The sequence below is a fragment of the Phoca vitulina genome, unplaced genomic scaffold (genome assembly GCF_004348235.1).
Source record: "Phoca vitulina isolate PV1807 unplaced genomic scaffold, GSC_HSeal_1.0 scaffold6, whole genome shotgun sequence".
Taxonomy (NCBI): Eukaryota; Metazoa; Chordata; class Mammalia; order Carnivora; family Phocidae; genus Phoca; species Phoca vitulina.
In genome coordinates, this window is record NW_022589709.1 from 48,975,557 (window position 1) to 48,999,282 (window position 23,726).

At 42.9% G+C, this 23,726-nt stretch overlaps 1 protein-coding gene across 2 annotated transcripts; it reads right to left on the reverse strand.

Annotated features, from left to right (window-relative positions):
• Positions 1 to 9,689: 9,689 nt before the first annotated feature.
• Positions 9,690 to 23,697, reverse strand: BHMT2 (betaine--homocysteine S-methyltransferase 2). 2 transcript variants are annotated; one of them, XM_032404131.1, is made up of 8 exons: positions 23,619 to 23,697; positions 19,129 to 19,261; positions 17,034 to 17,125; positions 15,694 to 15,885; positions 13,751 to 13,898; positions 13,341 to 13,523; positions 12,866 to 13,094; positions 9,690 to 10,901 (listed from the first exon to the last, which is right to left on the reverse strand). In XM_032404131.1, exons 1-8 carry the CDS (start codon positions 23,649 to 23,651, stop codon positions 10,820 to 10,822), a joined length of 1,092 nt encoding a protein of 363 aa, XP_032260022.1. In that variant the 5' UTR covers positions 23,652 to 23,697; the 3' UTR covers positions 9,690 to 10,819. The 2 variants fall into 2 exon arrangements, with proteins under 2 accessions (XP_032260022.1, XP_032260023.1); XM_032404132.1 differs by lacking the exon at positions 9,690 to 10,901 and adding an exon at positions 11,634 to 11,719.
• Positions 23,698 to 23,726: the final 29 nt, after the last annotated feature.

Below are 23,726 nucleotides of genomic sequence, written 5' to 3' on the forward strand. Positions count from 1 at the left end.
AGAGGGAGAAGCAGACTCCCCACTGAGCAGGGAGTCCGATGCGGGACTCGATCCCGGGACTCCAGGATCATGACCTGAGCCGAAGGCAGTTGCTTAACCAACTGAGCCACCCAGGCACCCCTCAACATGATTTCTTTTCAACAGAGACTCCTTGAGTAAATCACTAAACTTTCCTGGGCCTCTGTGTCCTCTCAGCAGCAATCATGGAGTTGAACTAGGAGAGTTACTTTCCTTGGGCTCTAAGATGTTATATTTCTAGTTTAGTATTCAATGTGCAGGAAAAGTCTGGAAAAATAACTTGAGCAGGACTGAGAGTTAAATGTACATATTTCAAATCGGATCCTAACTGTCATTAAAGTTTCTGGAAAACTTAAACAGATATTTTTGCCTGCTTTTAAGTTTTTATTTCAACCATTATCTTTAACTTATATATCTCAGCTTATAACTTCAATTATGCATTAAATATGATACCTATCTCATGCACATGATTATATTTCAATGTGATAGCATCATAGAGGTATTCCTGGTCAATACAAATACTTGATTTCTGTTTGTTAATGTGGTCATGTTGTCTGACTGCCTACCAATCTTTGAACATCCTTCCTATGTTTTGGGGTAATTTCCCATTTTAGGAGTCTTGCCTCCCCAAGGCAGAAGCCCCAACACTGACTTTCCCAGCTTTTCTAGCAGCAAGGATGGAGCAGGCCTGTGACTTAGGCCCTGCTAATCGGACACAGGAACTTGAGAGTCTGAGTGAGAAGCAAGCGGTATGATGGGACAGGCATCAAGGGGAATCTCTTTTCTGGCCTGTGTTGTGGCCCAAGCAGCAGTTATGGAGGGGGGTCCTTGCATCTAGTGTTATCAGTAGGGTCACCCATGGACTGGTTTGGGTTTTGTTCCTTCAGATCAGCCTGACTCTGGCCCTCTTGAAGGTTCTGAGAACTTCTGAATAACTTTTAATAAGTGCTTTTCCTGCTTAAACTTGATAGAATGGGTTTTGTTGCTGGCAAACACAAACATTGACTGTTTATTTCCAAAAGGGTCCTTATGTGTCCAAGATCTGTATTTACTTTCCAAGACAAAAAATAATCTTCAAATTATCTGTTCTTAAACTCAGTATTTTTAGTCAATAAAATAATATGACTGATGCTTTAATAACAATTATTTATTCATTCAACAAATCTTATGCTCAGAGCTGAAAAGGATATGATGATTAGTAAAGACACAAGCCCTGTCTCTGGAAGCTCACCTCTGTTTTATTTAATTAATTAATTAATTAATTTATTTATTTATTGTAAAGATTTTATTTATTTATTTGACAGAGAGAGACACAGCGAGAGAGGGAACACAAGCAGGGGGAGAGGGAGAGGGAGAAGCAGGCCTCCCGCAGAGCGAGGAGCCCGATGCGGGGCTCGATCCCAGCACCCTGGGATCGTGACCTGAGCCGAAGGCAGATGCTTAATGACTGAGCCACCCAGGCGCCCCTCACCTCTGTTTTAAAGCTGAGCATCTATCCTTGGATAGCTTAATAATTATAATAATATTTAACATTAATGAATATTTACCCTGCTCCAGGCACGTGTGTTAACTCACTGAACTGTCCTAACAACTCTGAGAGTAGGTACACCTATCGTCCTCAAGCTAAGTCACTTGTTCAAAGCCACATAGCTACTAAGCTGCAGAGCTGAGACTCAGACTCAGGTGGTCTGGGCCCAGACTGCACATCCTTTTTTTTTTTTTTAAGATTTATTTATTTATTTGAGAGAGAGAAAGAGAAAGAGCACAAGAGGGAGGGGCAGAGAGAGAGAGAACCTCCCCCAGATTCCCCGCCTACCATGGAGCCCGACGTAGGGCTCTGATCCCATGACCCTGAGATCATGACCAGAGCCGAAATCAGGAGTTGCATGCTTAACCAACTGAGCCGCTCAGGTTCCCCTCGAGATTGCACATCCTTAATACCACTCTACGGCAGTATGTTCATGTCATGTGAGAGTTGTGATTTAGATGACACCATTTATAGTCTTCATGCTTGAAACTGTTTCTCTTTCATTATAAAATTAAGAATCAATAGTCATAATTGAACCATGAAAGAGTAGACTCCTCCCTTTTTTTAAAGATAAAACTGGGGGCACCTGGGTGGCTCAATTGGTTAAGCATCTGACTTCAGCTCAGGTCATGATCTTGGGGTCCTGGGATTGAGCCCCACATCGGGCTTCCTGCTCAGCAGGGAGTCTGCTTGTCCTTCTCCCTCTGCCCCTCCCCCCTGCTCATGCTCTCGCTCTCTCATTCTCGAATAAATAAAACTAAAAGAAAAAAAGAGAGAGATATAAAACTGAGCCCCCAAAAGGAGCATAATCTTTCCATCAGTTTCCTTGGGCACAGCTGAGAGGGACTAGAACTTTCAAAAAGATAATTTAAGGGGCACCTGGCTGGCTCAGTCAGAAGAGCCAACTCTTGATCTCAGGGTTGTGAGTTCAAGCCCCGCTTTGAGTGTAGAGATTACTAAAAATAATAATAATAAAAAGACAATTTAAACACTATACCTCCCCATCCTGTTGTTTCCTTTTTGTGGCTTATTCTTAACACAGCAGCCAAAATGATCCTGTCCCTTCCTGGGTCAAAACCCTCCCGTGCCCTCTCCTATCACTCAGGGAAAGCCGAAATCCTTGCTAGTACTGACATGTCCTCTCATAATCCAACTCCCCTTTTCCTCAGATCTCATCTCCTGTGTCTCTCCTCTCACTGTGTCCTCAGCATCCCTAGCTTCTTGGCTGCTCCTTGTGCACATGGGGCCAGTGAGGCGCTTTGGGCTCTGACCTTTCTGGACTGCTTTTCTCCAAGAAATCTATGTGACCATTGTTGTTATCTGCTCCAGGGCTTTTCTTGAAAATAACCTTTAGCAAGGGCTTCCTAGGGCCCTCTCTAACTAAAATCTCAACTCTCTGGGCTCTGGGATGACCAACATTGGTCCAGGAGAGAGGGCTTTCCCAGCACACAGGACTTTCGGTGTTAAACTGGGTTTATCCTGGACAAACCAGGCCAGTTGTTGACCCTGTACAGTCCCAGCACCTAGAACAGAGCCTGGCTCATAAGAGTCTTCATAGATATTGTTGAATACAAGGAATGAATGAATAAATGAATGAGCACGTAGGTAAAGGAAAGAAGTATTTTTAGTGGGAGTGTAGGGGGGTACGTATTGCCCGTAAAATCAGAATATATAGATATAGCTATGTTCATCATAGCAACTTATAGGCTTCTTCAGCATGGAAAGAAGCCCAACTTTCATGAACGGGGGGACCAGTATTTCTTAATCTCCTAATCAGAAAAGTATAATTTACCATTTTGCTGCTGCTGAAAGTGGTTTGGAACACAGTGTCCCAAACTCATTTTTTAGAGAAAAATAAAATGGCTGTGTTGACTTTACTGTTTTTAGACTTTAAAATGGTTTCCATATTTTAAATGGCATTGGCACGTTTTTAAATGTGCACTTTTTTCCGTTACTAATGATCCTGAGTCCCAATCCTCTCCTCTATCCTAATGCTTCCCTCAGCTCTTGTAGCCTGGACCTGCCTGAGCTTGCTCCCTTAGTTGTTCTGCTCGCAGAGCCTACCATTCCACTTACTGATGCTCCTTCTTTCCTCCCACCAGTCTCCCCAACTTCAGCTCCTTTGAATCAGCACAATCTAATGCTGGTCTGTCATATATCATGTACTTGTTCTTCCAAATATTTTTGGCAAGAGAATTCAACAAGGCAGCATAAGACAGTGGTGTATTCATCTTTGTATCCCTTGGTTTGTACATTCATTCATTCATTCATTCAAAATCTTTTTGAGTCCTACACCATGCCAGGCCCTGGGAATATAACAATTAACAAGATATTTCCTCTGTCCCCTCAAGTAGGGACAGGGAAGTAAATAGGAATGATCCAGGGAGTACTGACACTATATTGTACTTATTTATGATAAATATTGGATACTATCAAGCATATAGGAAGGGTGCCATGACTATCATAGGTCAAGCACTAAGTACATGTTACTTGAGTAATGAATGGATGAGCCAGTGATTGAGAGTGGATATAATTTTTTTTATATAAATTCAATTAGCCAGGGTACAGAACATCATTAGTTTTTGATATAATGTTCAATGACTCATTAGTTGAGTATAACACCCAATGCTCATCATATCATGTGCCCTTGAGAGTGGATATAATTGTTATGAGAGCACAGAACCCTCAGGGTAGGTCATACCATCAACTGGAAAGACGCTTCTTCCATTTTTCTGCTTTGAAGAGTCCAGCTCATCTGGATCTAGATCATGAAGAGTACAACTTCTCTTTCCCCTTCTCTCTTTCCTGCTCTGACTGAATAACAGAATGAAAGGACAGGTGGCTGCAGAGCACCAGCAATACCATTTAGCATGCCCCATCTCCTTTGCTCAGGACTCTTGAGTAACATAACTCTGATGGCAGGCAAAATTGTAGCCTTCTGAAATTCTTTTCAGCATTTTCATTATTGATTAAACAAAGTGTGTGCTGGTCTTCAAGGCAGCTGACTGTACAGCCAAAATGAGTTGCTTAACTCTGCTTACGGTTTTGCAGAAGGGAATCAGATCCTGTCTGTGCTCATTGTGAAGGGAATTGTTTTTCCAGCTGAACTTCGCCCCTTAGATTCCGCACATCTCTTCCATCCCTTACAGCTATTTGCTGGTGTGCACTGTTGATTCTACACACAGCACAGCAGGGTTTATCAGGGGGCCATCTGCTCTTCTAGGTAACTCCCTAGTACAGTAAACATCTGCTGTGAAACTGGAAAGAGCTGGTTTGAGCCAGTTGTTCTTAGTTTCACTGAGCAGTCTTAACTTTTGAGGATTACCCTGTTCTTAATTCCCCCTGCCAAATCAGAACCTGTAGAAATTTTGCTTTTTAAGAAAACCCTCATTTTTATATGTTGAAATATTTAAAGGAAATTTTAAACAGTAATTTAACATTTTAGTATGCATTAAAAAATTCATATGCATCTCTAAAGAGCGAGGACATTTTCCTATGTGGTCAAAATTAATTTTGATTCCTTAATACCCAGTCTGTATCCAAATGTTCCCAGTTTGTACCCAAAAGGTCTTTTATGGCAGGTTTGTCAAAACTAGGATCCAATTCAGGACTATGTATTGCATTGGTTTCTTTCTTTTTTTTTTTTTTTATGATTTTATTTATTTATTTGAGAGAGAGAGAGAGAGCAAGTAGGGGGAGGGAGAGGGACAAGAAGACTCCCCACTGAGCGTGGAGCCCGCCACATCTGGTGGGGCTGGAGACAGGGCTCCATCTCAGGACCCGAGATCACAAGATCACAACCTGAGCCAAAACCAGGAGTCAGAGGCTCAACCAACTGAGCCACCCAGGTGCCCCGCATTGGTTTCTTATATATAGATGAGCAGTCCCAAGGTACTGACTTGTGGAATAGACCAGAGCAGCTTTCCTATAGAATATATGATTCTCCCGATTCCTTCCTTGTGGTATTGTTTTCCTTATTCCAATATCACTTGTGTTTCCTCTAAATTGGATTATATTCCACTCAGGTACTTTTGGCTGGTATATATCATTGATGATGCAGTGTTTCTAATACTGTGTCACAACAAGGAACTCATGATCTGATGATTTCTCCTCTTGCAATTAGCACTCTTGGTATAAGTTTTAAAACTAATTTTATTGAAAAAATAATAGCTACCCACATTAAGACACTAAAAAGGGTATCAGAGAAAAAGAAGTCTTCCTACTGTACCATAGTTTTGTTAAGGTAGGCAGTTAATTAGGTTCTAACAGGATACCCACAGGCCAGCATAGAGGAAGTCATGGGCAGCTATTGGGAAAGTCAGAGGCCTGTCATAGTAGCACTCCACAAGAAGCCAGATCAAACCAGACAGGCCCAAGATGGCAGGTGCCGTGACAGGAAACCCCTGACCAGGTAAGGAAGAAAAGGCATGAAAAACCTGCTTCCAAGAAATCCCTGCTCCAAGTAATGAATATTGCAACCCCTAGTTAAAGATTTTCAATAAAAGATAGAAACCCAAACCCCAGGTCAGCAGCTCTGTCTCTCTTGAGTTCACTGGCTCTCATATTCCCTCAGAGAATGTACTTTTGCTTTCATAAACTTTCCTGCTTGTGTTGTGTGTCTGTCCTTGAATTCTTTCTTGTGATGAGACCAAGAATCTTCGGTGACTTCTTTGGGATGGGTTGAGTCAAGGCCTCGGGGCCTGGGGTCTCCCGAGTTCACCCGGCAACAGTTTTAGTCACTAGTCTTCTTTTCATAGGAAGGAGGCATTCCTCCTGGAAATATTCTACACAAACACAGTAGGAGCACAGTTTCATTTAACAGCATATCTAGGAGGTCCTTCCATTTTGGTACATGTTGACCTAATGTATTCTTCTTAATTGCTCCATGGTTTATCATCCTGTAGATGTTCCTTAATTCACTTAACTAATGTTTCATTATGGATATTTTTGTAATTTCCAGATATGTACTTTTGCACAAATATGAAGATAAATATAGGTTACCTTCCTAGAAATGACACTGCTAGTTTAAGAGCATGTGAATTCTAAATTTTGATAGCCATGGCCTAATTTCTTTTCAAATAGTACCAGTTTATACTTCTACATAAAGCCTATGTGTGATAGCGTCTTTTCCCCTAGATCCTTATTACCATAAGGTATTACCAATTTTTTGGTTTTTATCAGTGATAGGTGAAAAAAGAGATTTCGTTGTACTTACCTAATTTTGACATGTACTTACGTAATTTTGAATGTGTTGCATATCTTTTCTTACCCTTCATAGGTTAAGGAAATAGATTTCCTAATCTATAGGGTAAGGAAAGCCTCTCTTAGTTTCTCAAATGTATGCAGTATTTGTGACAGGATATGAGCATTCAGATTGCTTTAATCCATAAATCTTTTATCCCCCCCTTTTCCCTACACTGCAAAGCTCTAAGGCAAATATTTCCCCCACCTCCAATAAACATGCCTTTTAGGAAAGTGGGCCTCATTTTTCTATTGATTTTGGTCTAAAGTTCTATTATAACCCATAGAGCAACAGGAAAAGAGGGTTTTTCTGGGAAAACCTTAAAAGGTTGTGGGCATTGAGGGAAATGGGGAGAAGGCAATATGATGTGTATGTGCGGGGTGCAGGAGCTGGGAACTGATCCCCAGAAGTTGCCCAAGAAGGGAAACGATCTGTTTCCCTGGGAGGAGAAGAGTCAAGTTGGGCCTGGCAGGTACCACATTAAGGGATAATGTGTCAACGCCCAGAAGCTGCCTGACGTCTCCGTCAGTGCCTGGAAGCTCACATCATCTCTACCAGGGGCACTGCGCTTCCCGGCGCCTCTGACTCCCAGCATCACAGCTTACAGTGGAATAGTGATTGTCGAAGAGTGCTGGCGCTGCCAGTGCCGACTCCAAGGCTTTGCTTGGTCCCCAGCTGCATTCAGCTCCCTCCCAGAACACTTGGAAGCCCAAGAGAATGCGGTGGAATGGAGTTCTGATTGCCAGTCTCATAGGTGAGCCCCACCCTCATAACATCTGCATAGATGGGAAGAGAGTAGAACTAAGACAGCTCAAGACGCCCCTCCTGGAACAGCAGTTACTAACCCTGTTACACATTAGTCCCATTTGACTTTACCTTTGTTTAGAATCTTTTGAGTTTTGTGCAGACATTTAAATTTTTTGTATGGTAAAATTTGTGTTTTTTCTCTTATGGCTTTTCTTTTATGCGTTTATGTTTAAAACTTTGATCAACCTTGAACTCGTTCTAAGAGATCTAACTTTTTCTTTCCATATGATTGACCAAATGTCCATCATTATTAAACAATCCAGCTTTTCCTCACTGACCTGAAATGCCCCCTTTATCATACATTAACTTCTATTGATCCTTCTTTTTTTTTTTTAATGCACATATTCGGTGGCTTTAATCACTCCAGCTATGTTACATATAGTGATTTTTGGGCAAGGCTACATCCTCCTGACTACCTCTCTTTTTCTAATTTTCCCATAACCATTATGGTTTTTCTCCTGATATGAACCAAAGAGTTGCATGTCTATTTCCCCTCCATCCTCATGATATTTTTCACTGGGATTATATTACATTTATTAATCAATTTAGAATAACTTAGCATCTTACAAGATTGTGTCTTTCTCTTTATAAGCACACGTAGATTTATTCGTCTTATTCTGTATCCTATAGTAGCATCCTCAAATTCTCTTGAACAGCTCTTGTACATTTCTTGTCAATTTTTTCCATAGATACTTAATCATTTTGCTGAAAATGCAAAAGAGATCTTTACTTCCACTATACTTTCAGAATACTTGTAAAGTATATGTAGAAAACAATGACTTTAATATATAAAGATTTTTTTAAAGATTTATTCATTTATTTATTTCATCTATCAAGCTGTTGTGCGAGCATCCACTTCTGGAGTGTGAGGTTCAAGACCAGGTACTAAACTTAAGCAGAGACTTTGATGCTGGAGTGTGGCCAGAGGAGAGTCATCACGAGGATGAGGTGATTGGGAACCAAGGCACTTAATTCTGTTACACTATCTTCTGTACACTGCGTGTCTACTATATGCCAGACACTCTGCCTAAGTATCTGGTTGTTTCACTTAATCCTCATAGTAATCCAATGAAGATGGTTCTATTGTTATCCTCATTTAAGAGATGAGAAAATTAAGATGGAAAAGTTAATTGTCCAATTCACGGTGCTAGTATGGCAAGGCACATCTTAAAAGTCTCTGTCTTTGGTTGGGGGAAATGAGGAAGAGGAAATATAGGGAAGCATGACATCTACCTTTAAATTTTTGAAGAGCTATCATATGGAAGAAACTATACATTTTTTCTATGGGTGCCCAGAGACTAATATGTGGACAAATAGGCAAAAGTTGTTGATAAGTAGATTCCTGGTTAATGTATGCAATAACTTTCAAAGAATGAAATATATCTTAGAAAAGAATATGTGATCTTGCAAGGTAGTGAGTTGCTACTGGAAAAGTCCAAACAGAGGCTGGATGGCCCTGGTTGAGGATGCTGGCAAAGATACTCAGGCTTAGTGATTTGTATTAGTCATCCTCAAGGACCCCCAAGGCCTTGGGATGATGGTAAATGATTTACCCTTTAATTTCCAGCATGGTGGGATTATGTATTATGGGTAAAGTGGTAACATTTAATGAGTTCCAGGTTATCTACTTCACAGAAACAGGATTGAAGGGCTGATTCATATTAAGCAAAGCTAATAAAAATCCATGAAACTCCACAACAGAAAAATTTGGACTGAGTCTGATAAAAGCAGCAGCTGTGTATATGAGAGAGGTTGTGCAGTGTAGTGGTTGTGAACATGGATTCTGGAGCCAGACCATGTGGGTTCAAATCCCAGTTCTACCATTTACTAACTGTGGACCTCAGGCAAGTTAACTTAGCCTTAGGTTCCTCACATTTAAACTACTGTGTTAAAAACACTCTCATATTTTAATCCCTGTAAGGGACGAATGAGTGTGAATAGATAGATAGATGGATGGATGAATGGATGGATGGATGGATGAAAGGATAGAGTGTGAGAACAGGAGAGAAGCAATAGCCTGGAACATAATAAGTAATAAAAGTTTGCTGTTATTTTCCAAAGAATATCCATGATATTTTAAATATTCAAACACTGTAACAGGTAAATCATCTTTAATTTTACAAATTGTCACAAATTGATACATTGTTTTGGAAAAAAACAGAGTGATACTGGCACATGGCAAATAGCACAAGCCTAAGTAAAGAAAATATTAGACCATGGTAGATTAGAACTCTGACTTTTAAAAAGGTCTTCTAAAACTGTTGATCTATTTTTACTTATTTTAACAATCAAAAATAAGTATTTCATTGAGCATCCAGAGCATCTATTATTAGGCCCAGCACAGTGCTAAATACTTTAAGGAAAAATATAAGAACATCACATTGTCCTTGTCCTTAAGTAGTTTATAATCTAGTTATTTGTGATGATAAAGACACAGTTTTTTAATTTATGTTTTTTATTGGGGGAGGAGGGGCAGAGGGAGAGAGAGAGAGAGAATGCCAAGCAGGCTCCATGCCAAGTGCAGATGCAGGGCTCAATGCTGGGCTGGACTCAGGCCTCGATCTCACAAGCCTGAGATCATGACCTGAGTGGAAATCAAGAGTCAGATGTTTAGCTGACTGAGCCACCCAGGTGCCCCTCATAAAGACACATTTTAAAAATTCTAGGACCTAACACCTTTAAGTAAACTCATCTTTGAAAGTAATCACTTTGGAAGGTTATACACTTACTTCAATAACCCTGCCATTACTCAAAGCATTTTTTGCATCTATTCCTTTGGGATTGCCCTTGGAGTCATTATACAAGTCATGTAAGAAAAGCAGACTCCTTGCTCCTCCATCTTCCTCAAGCACCTAGCTTAGTTGCCTGAATTAATCAATAGATTTGGTGTTCAGTGACTTCTGGTTACTTTAAAATCTCAAATTCACCCTAAAAGACAAGTTTTGCTCTTCTTGATGACCTTCCCAAGAATGTAGCACAGCATTACTGGACAGCAAGTAACTGGGGGACCAGGGGCCTTTCTCATCGTCTTTGCATCCCCTGCAGCACCCAGCTGGGTGCTCATCCACAGCGGGAGTGCAAGATGCATATGCTGCCCTGAACTGAAGGGCCAGGAGCACATGAGCTGTTCAGCTGGAGCTAGCAGGGTGGGTGGAGGGTAAAGGCGAGGAAGAGTTCCAGATTTCTTTCTGTTCTGTCATTTCAGTGTTTTCTTTCACCGCTCCTTAGGCGTCTGGCTGTGACAGTGAAGGACAGAAAGGTCTGCCCGAAGCTGGCAGCAGATTTTCCCAATACTCCCTTCTAGCCCTGTGTTTGAAAAAATTATTAATTAAAAAATGTATACCTATTTTATAAGTCCAATATGCTTTATACATATTTGTGTGTGTGTGTAGTTGCCAAATACACACAGCTGTGGTGCATGATCAGGCTAAAGTAGAACTTCAGTTTCAACATACAGACTGAAAAACTATGTCCATTAATGCCTTTCTCACATTTCTATCAAAAGCAATCATTGGGGGCTCCTGGGTGGCTCAGTCGGTTAAGCGTCTGCCTTTGGCTCAGGTCATGATCCCAGGGGCCTGGGATCCAGCCCCACACGGGACTCCTTGCTCTGCGGGGAGTCTGCTTCTCTCTCTCCCTCTGCCTGCCACTCCCCCTGCTTGTGGTCTCTCTCTCTCTCTCCCCCTCCCCGCCCCCTCTCTCTGTGTCAAATAAATAAATAAAATCTTAAAAAAATAAAAGCAATCATTGGGTTTCATACCACGTTTCAGAAAAAGACGTGTTTGAAATCTGGAGGTATTTAGAATCACCAGGAAGGACAACAAGAGCCCCCCAAATAGGGGATATCTGGAGTGACCTGCTGAAAAAGCCAGGATCTGAAGGGGAAGTAGCAGACAGAGAAGAATGCGATGCCTGTGGCATGAGAAGTACAGACCAAAAGTTCCCAGAGGAAGCCAGTAAGGAACCATGGCAGCACTTGTGAAGATCTGCCAGGCCCAGAACTGCGGTCTTCCTGTTACGCTGCCAGCCAAGTACAAACAGTTGGCTCCCCTTGCCATCCTCTCTTCTCTCCCTTTGAATCTGAAGAGGTCAGAAGTCCTGGTTAGCAAAATAGGAAGGGAGGGCTGGAAGCATAAGACAGAGAAAGAGAAGGATTAGCCTGGCCTTCCCTCGTTGCCTGCCTATTGAAGGCAACTGCTGGAAAACCAGAGAAAATATAAGTTTCATGTGTTCCAGATTTTGATTTTACATGGAACTTAACACCTTTTTTTTTTTTTTTTTTTTTTAAATCAGGCTCCATGCCCAGTGTTGGAGCCCAATGCAGGGCTTGAACTCCAAACCCTGAGATCAAGACCTGAGCTGAGATCAAGAATCGGACACTTAACTGACTGAGCCACACAGGTGTCTCTGGAACTGAACACTTTTAATTCCTGAGTTAAGATTGTGTTTGCTCAACAAAGTGGTCATGGAGCTTTCTATTCCCTAAGACGACCCAGCGAAGTCCTGGGGCATGTCAGTATTTTCAAATAGGGAGAGAGGATAGACTTCACCCAATGAGCAGGTTTAAAGAGACAGAGGGAGACAAAAATAAAGTTGCATTCTGATTATTATATTTCATGAATCCTGTTTGTTTAAAATGACAATTATAATAATATTGCAAATGTTATTTACTAGCTTTACATTTTTATAATAAATCTACAAAGCTTGAAAGACTTAATTATAATTACAGAGCAGAACACAATGGTTCTAAACCTTGATCATGTAAAAGTAATGGTATAACTTAAAGAAGCCAAGAGGTAGATGAGGGAGGAAGAGTAGAGGGGAGCAGAAAGAGTTAATTCTTATTTTACAGAGTGGAAGTAAGAGATACTGCTTTACATCAATGGATAAAGAAATAGGCAGTTAAATAGAAAATTCCAACTTATAAAGATAACCAACAGAAGAAATAAAAATGTAATAAATCAAAATTGGGAAAAGGAGAACAGGGAGAAAAGGGGAATGTTACATGATTTAAACGCCTCAGCCTTTGTAAAGGGTTAGCAGTCATTACAGCTTAAAATTGATAAAACCAGACATTAGGTATAAGACTTCAAAACACAAGCAGCAAACAGGTCATTAGCTCTGGGTAATGCCCCTCAGGAGAGGGGCAGCTTTTGGTTTTAATCTTACATACTCTATACTTTTTGAATTTTTATTGCATGCATAGTGTTTCTAACAATAAATAAAATGAGATTAGAGAAAAATAGTAATGTTAATTAAACAGTTCCTACCTGGCTCGAATCCACGGTTTGGTGTGCATATTAAGGCTACTTCCCCAACTACCATGTTTGTCCGAAGCTGGGGGCAAAAAGCCCCTTTCGGGGGCCAGCTCCTCTGCAATTGCCCTAATGTGGTAGGGCTCAAATCCACAGCACCCGCCAATGTACCTGATCCCCAGATTGTAGGCCTCTCTGGCATATTTTTGAATATCCCATCTGGTTGCAACTCTGGGCTCCAGTCCTGCAACACAATAATCACAGCATTTCTGTTACCGTCCCTACATTCAAATCATAGGTGCTCCGATGGAGCACTTTTTAAAATTAAAACATGATGAACTTTAGATTATGCTCATTTTTTCATTAACATTGACTGGTTTTGTCTTACGCAGTCTCCTTTTCTAAGACCGTACCATAGCTGTTCATTACAGCCGTTTCCATGTTGTCAGCCTAAGAAAACGCGAAGCCTGCTCCTACACCCTGAGCTTACCAAAGGGATATTCTGGGAGGTCCACAAAGCCGCCTTTGCCACAGTCAGGGGTGTGGAAGCCCAGGGACTGCACCATCAGGTGCGCCTTCAACCCCGCGGCCTGTAGGCCCTCCTTCATGAGCCTCATTGTCTTCAAGCTGGTGCTGGGCCCAAAGCGGCAGTTCACACCCACGATTGCAGCCCCTGGGCAAAGAAATAAAGAACTTTTACATTTTGCTTATTTTATTTTTTAATAGTTGGAAATTGCCTTAGAGATTAGTTATCCTTCTCCACCTCCCAAGTTTTACCAAGAGGAAAACCAATGCCAGTTAATTCTTCTATTTCTGAACTGCCCTCACAAGATTAAGCAACCTTTGTTAAATTTCATAAACAATAGCCGAACCGCTGATCACATTATGGGTCCCAATTACCTGCCTTCACCAGCTTAACAGCACATTCTCCAGGTGTCACACCACACATGTCTCCATCCGGGCCTATGCACATGGTAGCTGCCACGGGTTTACCCGATTCTTTTAAGACTTCCACAGCCCATATGGCTTCTTCGGCATGCTCAAAATACTAAGAGAGATTTCATTTTTTCTATTGGTCCAAATGTAAAGCAGATTTTGAAAGGTGGAATGCAAATGTTGCAGAACAGTTATAAAAATGACCAAGTATATGTGGTAAAACTTGCTGAGGAACAGGTCTTTAGCAAACTAAAGAATACTTTTTTGAGTAAACATTTTAATTCCTTTAACAATAATATATAGATTTTCATTCAGAAATCGATTCAGCAAGATGACGACTGTTTGATCCCAGGACTCTGGGATCATGACCTGAGCTGAAGGCAGACGTTTAACCTACTGAGCCACCTAGGTGCCCCAGGAATGAAAGTTTTACTAATAAATTTTATTTTTTTTAAAGATTTATTTATTTGAGAGAGATATAGAGCACACGTGAGTAGGGGGAGGGATAAAGGGCAAGAGAGAGAGAGAATCCCAAGCACACTCCCCACTGAGAGTGTAACCCGATGTGGGGCTGGATCTCACGACTCTGAGATCACAACCCGAGTGGAAACTGAATTGGACACTTAACCGACTGAGCCACCCAGGCACCCCTTACTAATAAATTTTAGGCTCATCTTTTATGGAGCTGGGGTAATCTCTGAAAAATAATGAATAGTTTATTATACTTTCTACTTCAAAGTGATTTTATATTCACTTCTCGTTAGATGTTCAGAAGTGCTCCATGAAGTAGGAGAAATATGATGGTTTCCCCCAATGAGACCGCTGCGGCACAGAGCTGGGGCAGGGAATAGCTACTCAGTTTCTTTCATTTGCAGTGGTCTTCCCAGGAACCCCCTTAAGGGCTACAGTTGAAAAGCTGACCTTAAGTAAATGAAGAAAAGCCAGCAAAAATCTCCCTGTGTTTTTCCTTCTTGACTTAGATTCTGCAGAAGCAGTGTGTGAGGAATGGCAGAGAGAGTCCACAGAGAGGTTCTTACAAAACAAACTTGTGTTCCATCTGTCTGGAGAGCCTGTCGGGTAGAGTCTGTGCCCATCTCTGCAGATGATTGTTGCTAAGTGTGTCTGCCAGGCTTGGGTGGCCCTGAGCCTTGGGAAGGTTGATGAAGCAAGCTTTTCAATAGATTCAGAGAGTGATAAGGGAAACAGCAGCGGGGAGGCTATTGTCCTCGTTGGGTGTAGAGACTTGGGCTGAGAGCTTGACTCCAGGTGGTAGCAAAGGTGGGAAATGGGGAATGAGGGCTTTTAAATTTTTGGAAGTGGAAGGAAGAGAATGTTCTGGGCCTTTGTGTCCAATCAACGACCAATTCTTACTCTTTCTTCAAAATATCACTTACCTTTTATAGCTTGAGTGAAAGCAGGGGGTTGGGAGTGAGCAGAGCATGGACAGCAGAGGGCAAGGAAACTTCTTGTTACTGAGTATTACTAGCGGGGCCTGCATGAGCCTGAGCAGCCACCTACCTCCTAAGCTTTGCTCACTCACAGCCTCCAGCCCCCGCACAGCTCCTTCCAGCCCTGCCCCTCCCATAGGAGAGGTTGCTCCCTGAAGCACCGTCCCCTTCTCACCCAGCATTGTAGGGTCCCCTGTGAGTCAGCTGCTACAACCACCCAAAGACAACCAAGGCTACGGTCAGGCCACTCCTGGCTCTGCCCTTTGGCTTCACTAAAACCCAGCATGCAAGTGAGAGCATTGTTTGCCTTGACGGCAGCGCGGGTACATAAACCTCTGACCCTGTACCCTGAGAAAATCAGGGCACAAAGCAATCCCAAATACCCTCGTGAAAGCTGAAGATTATGTAGTGGGATTTGTCCAAAGAGAATGACTCCCTCCCCTAAAATACTAGGCTTACCTCTGCGATCAAGAAGTCCACATTTTTCTTTGTAAAAACCTCTAGCTGGAGTTGAAAGAGTTTTTTAACTGTGGCTTCATCCTTGTGGTGTTTGTACACTGATGTCCGGCAGATGCCCCCAGCTACCAGAGCATCACCCTTGCCAGCCACTTCCCTGGCAAGGTCACAGGCAGCAGCGTTCACAGCTTCCCACTGAGGTCAGAGAGCAAGAGTTCAGACGGTGAGCCCGGCATTTTCGCGGTAAAATATAACAGATAACAAGGGCAATGATCAAGTAAGATGAGTCCCAGTCATGGTTTAAACTGCAGTTTGAGGGGGGCTGGGGATAACTGGGTGATGGACATGAAGGAGGACACATGATGGGATGGGCACTGGGTGTCATATGCAACTGATGGATCACTGACCTCTACCTCTGAAACTAATAATATACTCTACGTTAATTCATTGAATTGAAATAAAATAAAATTAAAAAAAAAAACCCTGCAATTTGAGAAGACCAGCAGCACTGGGGACTTCTCCTTTACTACCAGTGAGCTTGTATTTCCATTATTGTACTCACCACACGGCATTTTAGTAAATGTTTGTGTTTGCCTCCCTCACTGGACTGTGAACCACTTCAGAACAGGCTCTGTGGCTCTTTCACCTCTGTTTTGAGCATAGAGATTGGACTCTAACAGGTACTCAATAAATGTTGGTTGGTTGACTGAATAAATGGGCATGAACATTGACAAGTATGAACACTTTACATGTACACAATATTGCACAGTACTTCCATATTCTTCCCCTTCTCTACTTTTCTCAACAGCCCTACGCATTTAAGCATAAATGAGCTCCATTTTGCTCAAAGAAAACCAGCGCTCCGTGCAGCCAAGTGTCTTGCACAAAGTCACACACCCAACAGGTGGCAAAGTTGGCATCCAACCCAATTCTTCTCATTCCCAGGCCAGTGATGTGTTCCCAAGGACCACCCTATCTCCAGATGGACAAGTTAGAAGAGAAGGTGGTGAGATAAGGTGAAAAGGGCATCTAGAAAGTGTTCTTTCTCTATAAAAAAATAGCACAGGATGACCATGTCCTTCCAATGGCCTATTCCTTCCCAGTCCTCTCTTCCCCTCTACCCCAGCTCAGGAGGCAGAAGCAAGCTCATTTATGTAGTATATATTTGTTTACATAATAATTAATTCCTTAATACACATTTTATGTGGGGTTTGTAACAAAGTATAGTAACATATCAGGTCAATTCCATACCTTCCCTTCAAGAGGTTATTTTTATTATAGATGATCCCTGACACTCCCCCTGCCCTCCCTCCACCCCCACCCCCACCAAAATGACAGTTTACCTTGCTTTCCATATTGTCCTCACTGGCAGCAAAGGTGAAAGTCTGCATGACATTTGATCCTGCTCTCAAGAATTCTATGTGAAGTTGACGAACTACAAAGTAGTTTTTTAAATCAAAATTAAAAAGATAAAAATCATAGGAGCTATCATTTGCAGCAAAAGCAGCTTACCCACTCACAATCTCTTTCAATCAGACACAACTTCAAACCTAGTTCTTATAAAAAATTGCAGATTAAGGTCAGTAGAGTTCCAGGACAGGACATGGCAGAGTCAATACTAAATTGGGACTGTTTCGAGTGTCCTCATATTGTCCTGTCCATGGGCCTCAATGGTCTGGTGCAGTCACAGGCAGACACTAAGGTCTCGCTGACCACTTGCCCCTTGGTCTTTTGGTCTAGAGAAGGTTTATTCATTTGCCTGTGTTGTGGAGGATGTAGCTGGTCTACTTACAGTCAGGAAATCCTTACATGAGGAAATTCTCACAGTGGACAAGGTGTCTGTGGGTGGTGCCCCCACCAAACCGATTCAACAGCAGGTAGCTGGGGGGACGCAGTCAGGGAGCATCCGTGGGCCTATCAGGACATCCTTCCCTCCTCTCTCTTCATCTCTCCCCAACCCCAATCCTCATCCTTGCTATTTCAACACTTTCTTTCTGGCTTAGCAAAAAGATCTTCTAAAATTAAAGACAAGGACAAGTTCTCTGTGGGCCAGATGAAAACTTGGTGCTAAGCACCAGAGAAACAAAACTTGGTGCTTCCATATAAGTCTGAGTGTCTGATGAAGCAATAAAATTGGCCAGTGGGTATGATGTGTTGGGATTTTCATGTGGGTTAACTCACGAGTCCTCACAACTAGCCCATGTCATACCCTCCTGTGACATGGGTCAAGAACCTGAGCCTGGGGCGCCTGGGTGGCTCCATCGGTTGAGCAACCGACTCTTGGTTTTGGCTCAGGTCATGATCTCAAGGTTGTGAGATCGAGTCCCGCGTTGGGCTCCACACTCAGCGCGGAGTCTGCTTGTCCTTCTCTCTCTGCTCCTCCCCCCACTCACACTCATGCTCAAAAATAAATAAATCTTAAAAAAAAAAAAAGAAACTGATCCTCGGGAAAGTCAAATGACTTGTGCAAAGTCACACAGCTGGTGGGTGGAAGAATCAAGACAGGGTCCCAGGTTTCTCAGATACCCGGTGCATATATGAATACAATCAGAGCAAATCCAAAGTTCCATCCCTAGCTTGTATCCTTTCATTCTTTCGCTTTCTTTCTTTTTTTTTTTTTTTAAAGATTTTGTTTATTTATTTGACAGAGAGAGAGAGATAGCGAGAGCAGGAACACAAGCAGGGGGAGTGGGAGAAGGAGAAGCAGGCTTCCCACGGAGCAGGAAGCCCGATGCAGGGCTCGATCCCAGGACCCTGGGATCACGACCTGAGCCGAAGGCAGATGCTTAACGACTGAGCCACCCAGGCGCCCCTATTTTCCACTTTAATTTAGGAGACTACTCTCAAAAAAGAGTAAAAATAGAATTAAAGGTCCAGTTTGATGTTACTTGCCAATCCCATCACAGTTTTTACCTCCAACTTTTATTGTTTTTTTTTCTAGTGCAGGGGATGAGGTAAAACTGTGTTGATTTCTTCACACCCCTTGTGCCCAACAAAACCCAAATGTCTACCATCTATGCTGTGTTAATCTGGCGGTTATCATTAATCCTCTTTACCAAACACGCTGTTATAGTATAATAGGCAAATTAGCCAGAAGGATTAAAGTGAAGCAGTAACAGTTTTACTATGTTAAGGAAACTCTTGAATATCCACAGGGTGGATATTCATGGAACAGATATTAAGATGTGTATTTTAGCACTCCCTGTACCTGAAGATGCAAGTGTGTGTGTGTGGAGGGGGGGCAGTTGGGGAGGGAGAGGCCATTTTCTTCTACATGCTTCAGCCTATGTACTGTCACTGTTTCTACATCTTGGCGACTCTGGCAAGTGAAACAGTCCTTACACAATGCTCAGAATTATTTATTTATCTTCTCTCAGTCAGATTCGAGCAAACTGTCACCCTCTAAACTAAACAGTCTCGGGGGATGCTGCCACTGACCTGCATCGGGATGGTCTACCACTGCTTCCGGAGTCCAGAGCCCAGCCTTCACGTAGCCCCTCTTCTCCAGAGTTATGAGAAAGCTGCCATCTCCAACCACAACCTCTCCACTATCCAGACGTTCCAAAATACCCTGAAGGAGAGAAAGAAAAATCACCTAGGTTATATACCTCTTTTTCTTTTTTTTCTAAAAGCAGTTTCCAATTTTAGGAAAGGTGGTATTATGTTCTTATAGCTCCAGTTCTGTTAAAATCCTCAAAGTCTAATAATATTTCATAAAGATTGAGTATATTCTACTTCTTGGACACTACAGATATTCGTTTTGTGCAAAGTGCTGTGAATATTTTTTCTCAAATAACATTTAATCTGAGTCAAATTATAGTGAAAGTGCTGATTCCATGATAGTTGTTAATGTATTTCATTTGGGGAGACAATGTCCCCAAGTTAAAACAAATCCTTGGGCTCCCTTGCTCCTGGGGGTGGCCATATGACACGGTACTGGCCAATGAGACATAGGTGGAAGTCAGTTAAAGATTTCCGGAAAAGTTCTGCTTTCCTGATATAGATGGGCACTCCCTTCCATCTGGGCATTTTTTTTCTCCTTCCTCTCTGGAATGTCACCATAAGTCCTGGAGGTATAGCAATCAGGACTGAAAGCTGACTAACAGCTGGTGTAACTAGCAGCGGGGTGTGTGTGTGTGTGTGTGTGTGTGTGTGTGTGTGTGTGTGTGTGTTTTAATAACAACTTTGAGTAGCTGCAGCAGCCATGGATTGCAAGACCTCATGTTAAGTGAAAAAAAAAAAATAGCCTCTTCTTTGTGTAAACCACTATACACAATCCTAAAGGACACACAGTTTCATAATGATGCCCTACATTTTCCAGATGTTCACGTTCACATATTCACATGCATGTTCTCATTTGGTACTCCGGACAACTCTGTAAGCTAGGCAGGGTGGACGGTTTTTATTCCCATCTTATAAATGAGGAAACGGACGTTCAGAGAGGCTAAGTGACTTGTCCAACATCACAGAGCTAAGTAAGTAAACAAGCAGACTTCAGATCTTCCAAATTCCTAATCTAGTCTCCTTCTAGTCCCACTTCTCTATTCAGCCCAGCCATACTTGAATAAAAGGTTGTATCCAGAGCCGTTCTCCAAGGACTTACGGTTTCCATTGTCTAAAACATGCCTACCCCTGCATACTTGCTTGGGTCACCCTCTCACTTCCTTCAGGACTTTGGTCAAGGGTCATCTTTTCACGGAGAGCTTTGCTGACCATCCTATAAAGAAACTGCAAACACTCCCATGGCAATCCCCATTCCTCTTGTATAGACGGCCTTAGTTAAAGACATAACCTTTTATTGAAAATCAAGGCCAGTTCATTTCAGCGCTGTCCACAGCTGGACACAGAGCAATGCATGAGTGGGGGAGAAGAGCGTCTAGTTGCTCCTTCTAACCAGTCTGCAGTCCAGGAAGGTACATTAGAAGGGCTTGTACTAGAGGCCACCGTATCTACAACGTCTCTGGTATTTGGAAGTGGAATGGAGACCAGCTGTGTTAGCTGGGTTAGCTGTAGACACTGTTTTGACCGAGAGGGCTCCCGACTCTGGTTATTTTTCCGTACTTTATATCTAAAAATGAATTTTAGCTGAATGTGGAAGAAATGTTAATATTTATTATGATTCTCACCTTTTCCTCTATTCCCTCCATACAATGCAATTTGCCCTTTTAATTTTGTACTTTTGAAACATAAAAAGGACTTCAACTTTAAACTCTCACGAGACCTTTCCACCTGCCAGGTACAGTTCTAGGCAAGAGGGATAAACATCGGAATAAGACGAGGTCCCTGCCCTCAAGAAACCCAAAGTCTGGCCACCTTGGAGAAGTCCAGTGGGTCAACAAGTCATCACAACACATGTGATAAATAAATGCTGCAGAGGACTATAGAAGAGAGAATCAGAGGTATAGTCATTTGCATAAAATGTCATCTTGAAAATCTAGCACTTCAATTAAGTCAACCATGTTAAGAATCAAATTTAGTTTTAGAGGGGAAAAACACTGGCATACAGTCGGGGTGTTATAGGATAGTATCTCACCTCCTACATCCAATCTGTCCCAGGGTTATGACAAGTGTGTCTTTTAACACTTCTCAGGAATGTCCCCCCTCCCTTCCTCACTGCCCCTGGATTGTTGAAATGGCCTCCAGTTCGCCCCAGCCCACCCTGGCATATCTTCCATTGAAGTCTTGCCTGACCTACTCTTGTTTGGGATTACATCCTCCTTTGTGTTCTGCCTAAGGCCAAACACCGTCCATTCCTGCATCTGTCACCTGTACTGCGGTATCTGGTTACCTGCTTGTCTCCTCTGTTTGGCTTTACAGTGCTTGAGGCTCAGGTGACAAATGACACTCTTTAGCTAGGGTTTTAAGAAAATTATAGGGCTTATTTTGATTGTATCTTCATGATAACAAGTAAAGTTAAGACATTTTGATCTGTTACCTAGATGTTTGTCCAAAATTTTAAATTTTGCCAGTTTTCTAAACAGCCCTTAGCAAAATAACTCCATCATCAAGATTTGAATTCAGAGCATTTATCAGCCCCTCCTTCACTGCTTTACTTACCACCTCAATTAATTACTACACCAGGATGATCTAAAGACAGCTCTAGTATGAGAGAGAACTGGAAAATACAGATCACTGTAAATTAATTTGCAGTACATTTATATTTTCATTCCATTCTCCCTTTCAGTTTGGCAGTGAATCTGCCTAGGAGCTGGTAGTGAGCTCCGAGAGGCATTTATGCTTCCTTTTTGCAGATCTCACTATCTAGACTTCTGGATTTAAGGTCTGGCTTCCGGGCGCCTCTATTCATACACAGAGGAGCAGACCAACTTCACCCTCTGGCCGGAGTCTGCCAGACATCCATTCTGCCTGAAGCTGCCACCAGGACTGCTCTTGTGGGTTTATGAGGCTACTGGAGTTGTCCCCTGTGGCAATTAAATGAATTCTTAAGATGTACCTGTTAGCTGACAGGAGATGTGAGATTAGCTGTTTCCCACTAACATTTTTAACTCTCAGGTACACATTAGCATGGGTTATCATATGATAATCTTGGTGTTGCAAGAACAGAGGCTGCTGGGAAGAAACTGGACAGGGACAGCATATTTTAAAAACCTTTTTAAAAATGAGCTAACGGTGAACACAGTATTACAGAAAGTTTAGAGGAAGAAATCAGCACAATGGCTTTATGTTTTTATTAAGCTCACTTTCTTCAATGCCCATATTTTACTCTTATAATCAGAAAGACATATCCAAAGATTTTTTTGTTGTTAAATCCATATTGTACATCTTACGTAATTATTACCGTTATTATTTCCTTCCTTACACTGCATATATAAATATTTTTACATAGCTGAGATCTGTCCATGACATAGTATAACTCCTTTTATAAGGTAACATTGCCAAAGCAGTTTGCTTGTCCCATACTTAGCTTCTTAATCGGTGCCTAATAACTTATTAAGTGGGCGCACCTTTATTTAAGGAGCCCACCATCGTTGGGCATCTTGGTTGTTCCTAACTTTTTAGTATAAATAGATCAGTGGTGCACATTTCCATGTCTATATAGCGTCTCCCTTCCCCACCCTCTCTGAATTTCGGGGCACAGGTGGGTTGCTTTGAGGGATCCTGGAGATGTCCTGCGACCAAGTTCATGCCTTTCCTAATTTTGTTTTGTCACCCCTTCTCCTCACAGCAGAGAAACGGGGCGGGGGAGGGGGGTGACAAGGCTCACAGTTGGTGAGTAGATGGGGAACGAAGCTTAGAGAAGGAGCCAGGGAGACCTGTCTGACTGATGAGAGGAGGCTGAGCCCCTCCACCCCACCCTGCGCACCCCCCAGACCTGCGCACTCCCCTACCCACCCCTTCTCCACAGCCTCGGGTCGGGGAGGGTCTGCACCCAGCACTGGTTTCAGGCCAGCCCACCGCTTGCAGGGCCAGGCTGCCCCCCTTCCCAAAACCTGAGGGAACCGAGCTCTGGGGCCAGTTGAGCCGAAGACCTGACGGTGTCTGTGGGTTAAGGGTAGAAATGTGAGCATGGCCCCGGAATCCGGAGCTAGACTTCAAATCCCCGCTTCACTGTGGACTAGAATGGATGACCTTGAGCTAGTTGCCTGACTCTCTGGGCCTCAGTTTCCTCACCTGAAAAGTGGGAATCATCATGAAAATGAGATAATTTGCGTAAAGCAGTCTGCGCAGCTCGGGGCACTGGGTCAGGGCTCCGTAAATGTTACCCGAGATTGTTATCTAATCCTGTGGCCAAGGTGGTATTGTCATCCCGGGCCCCTGGCGGCCGCGGAAACCGAGGCGCAGAGCCGTCCGGGTGCCCGGCCGAGGCCGCAGAGCTCGGCCAAGGGCTGAAGTGGGGTTTGAACTCCAGGCCCTGGGAGTCCCGCGGCCAGCGGGGCTAAATACCTCGCGGACGCCCGGAAACTCACCTTTTTGGCCCCGGGGCCTCCGGCCTGTGCCATCGCGCCGCGACCGTGTGGGCGCCGGGTCCGGGAGAGCGCGCCAGCCCTCGAGCCCGCCCCTCGCCCGGGGGAGGG

Bases quoted from the DNA above. Each gene is read 5' to 3' on its own strand.
- BHMT2 (XM_032404131.1), bottom strand. From the start codon at position 23,651: ATGGCACAGGCCGGAGGCCCCGGGGCCAAAAAG. The intron at 17,126-19,128 runs GTCAGTGGCAGC...ACTACTTTGTAG, and splicing joins GGTAGACCATCCCGATGCAG to TTCGTCAACTTCACATAGAA. The intron at 13,899-15,693 runs GTAAGCCTAGTA...AATCTCTCTTAG, and splicing joins TGGACTTCTTGATCGCAGAG to TATTTTGAGCATGCCGAAGA.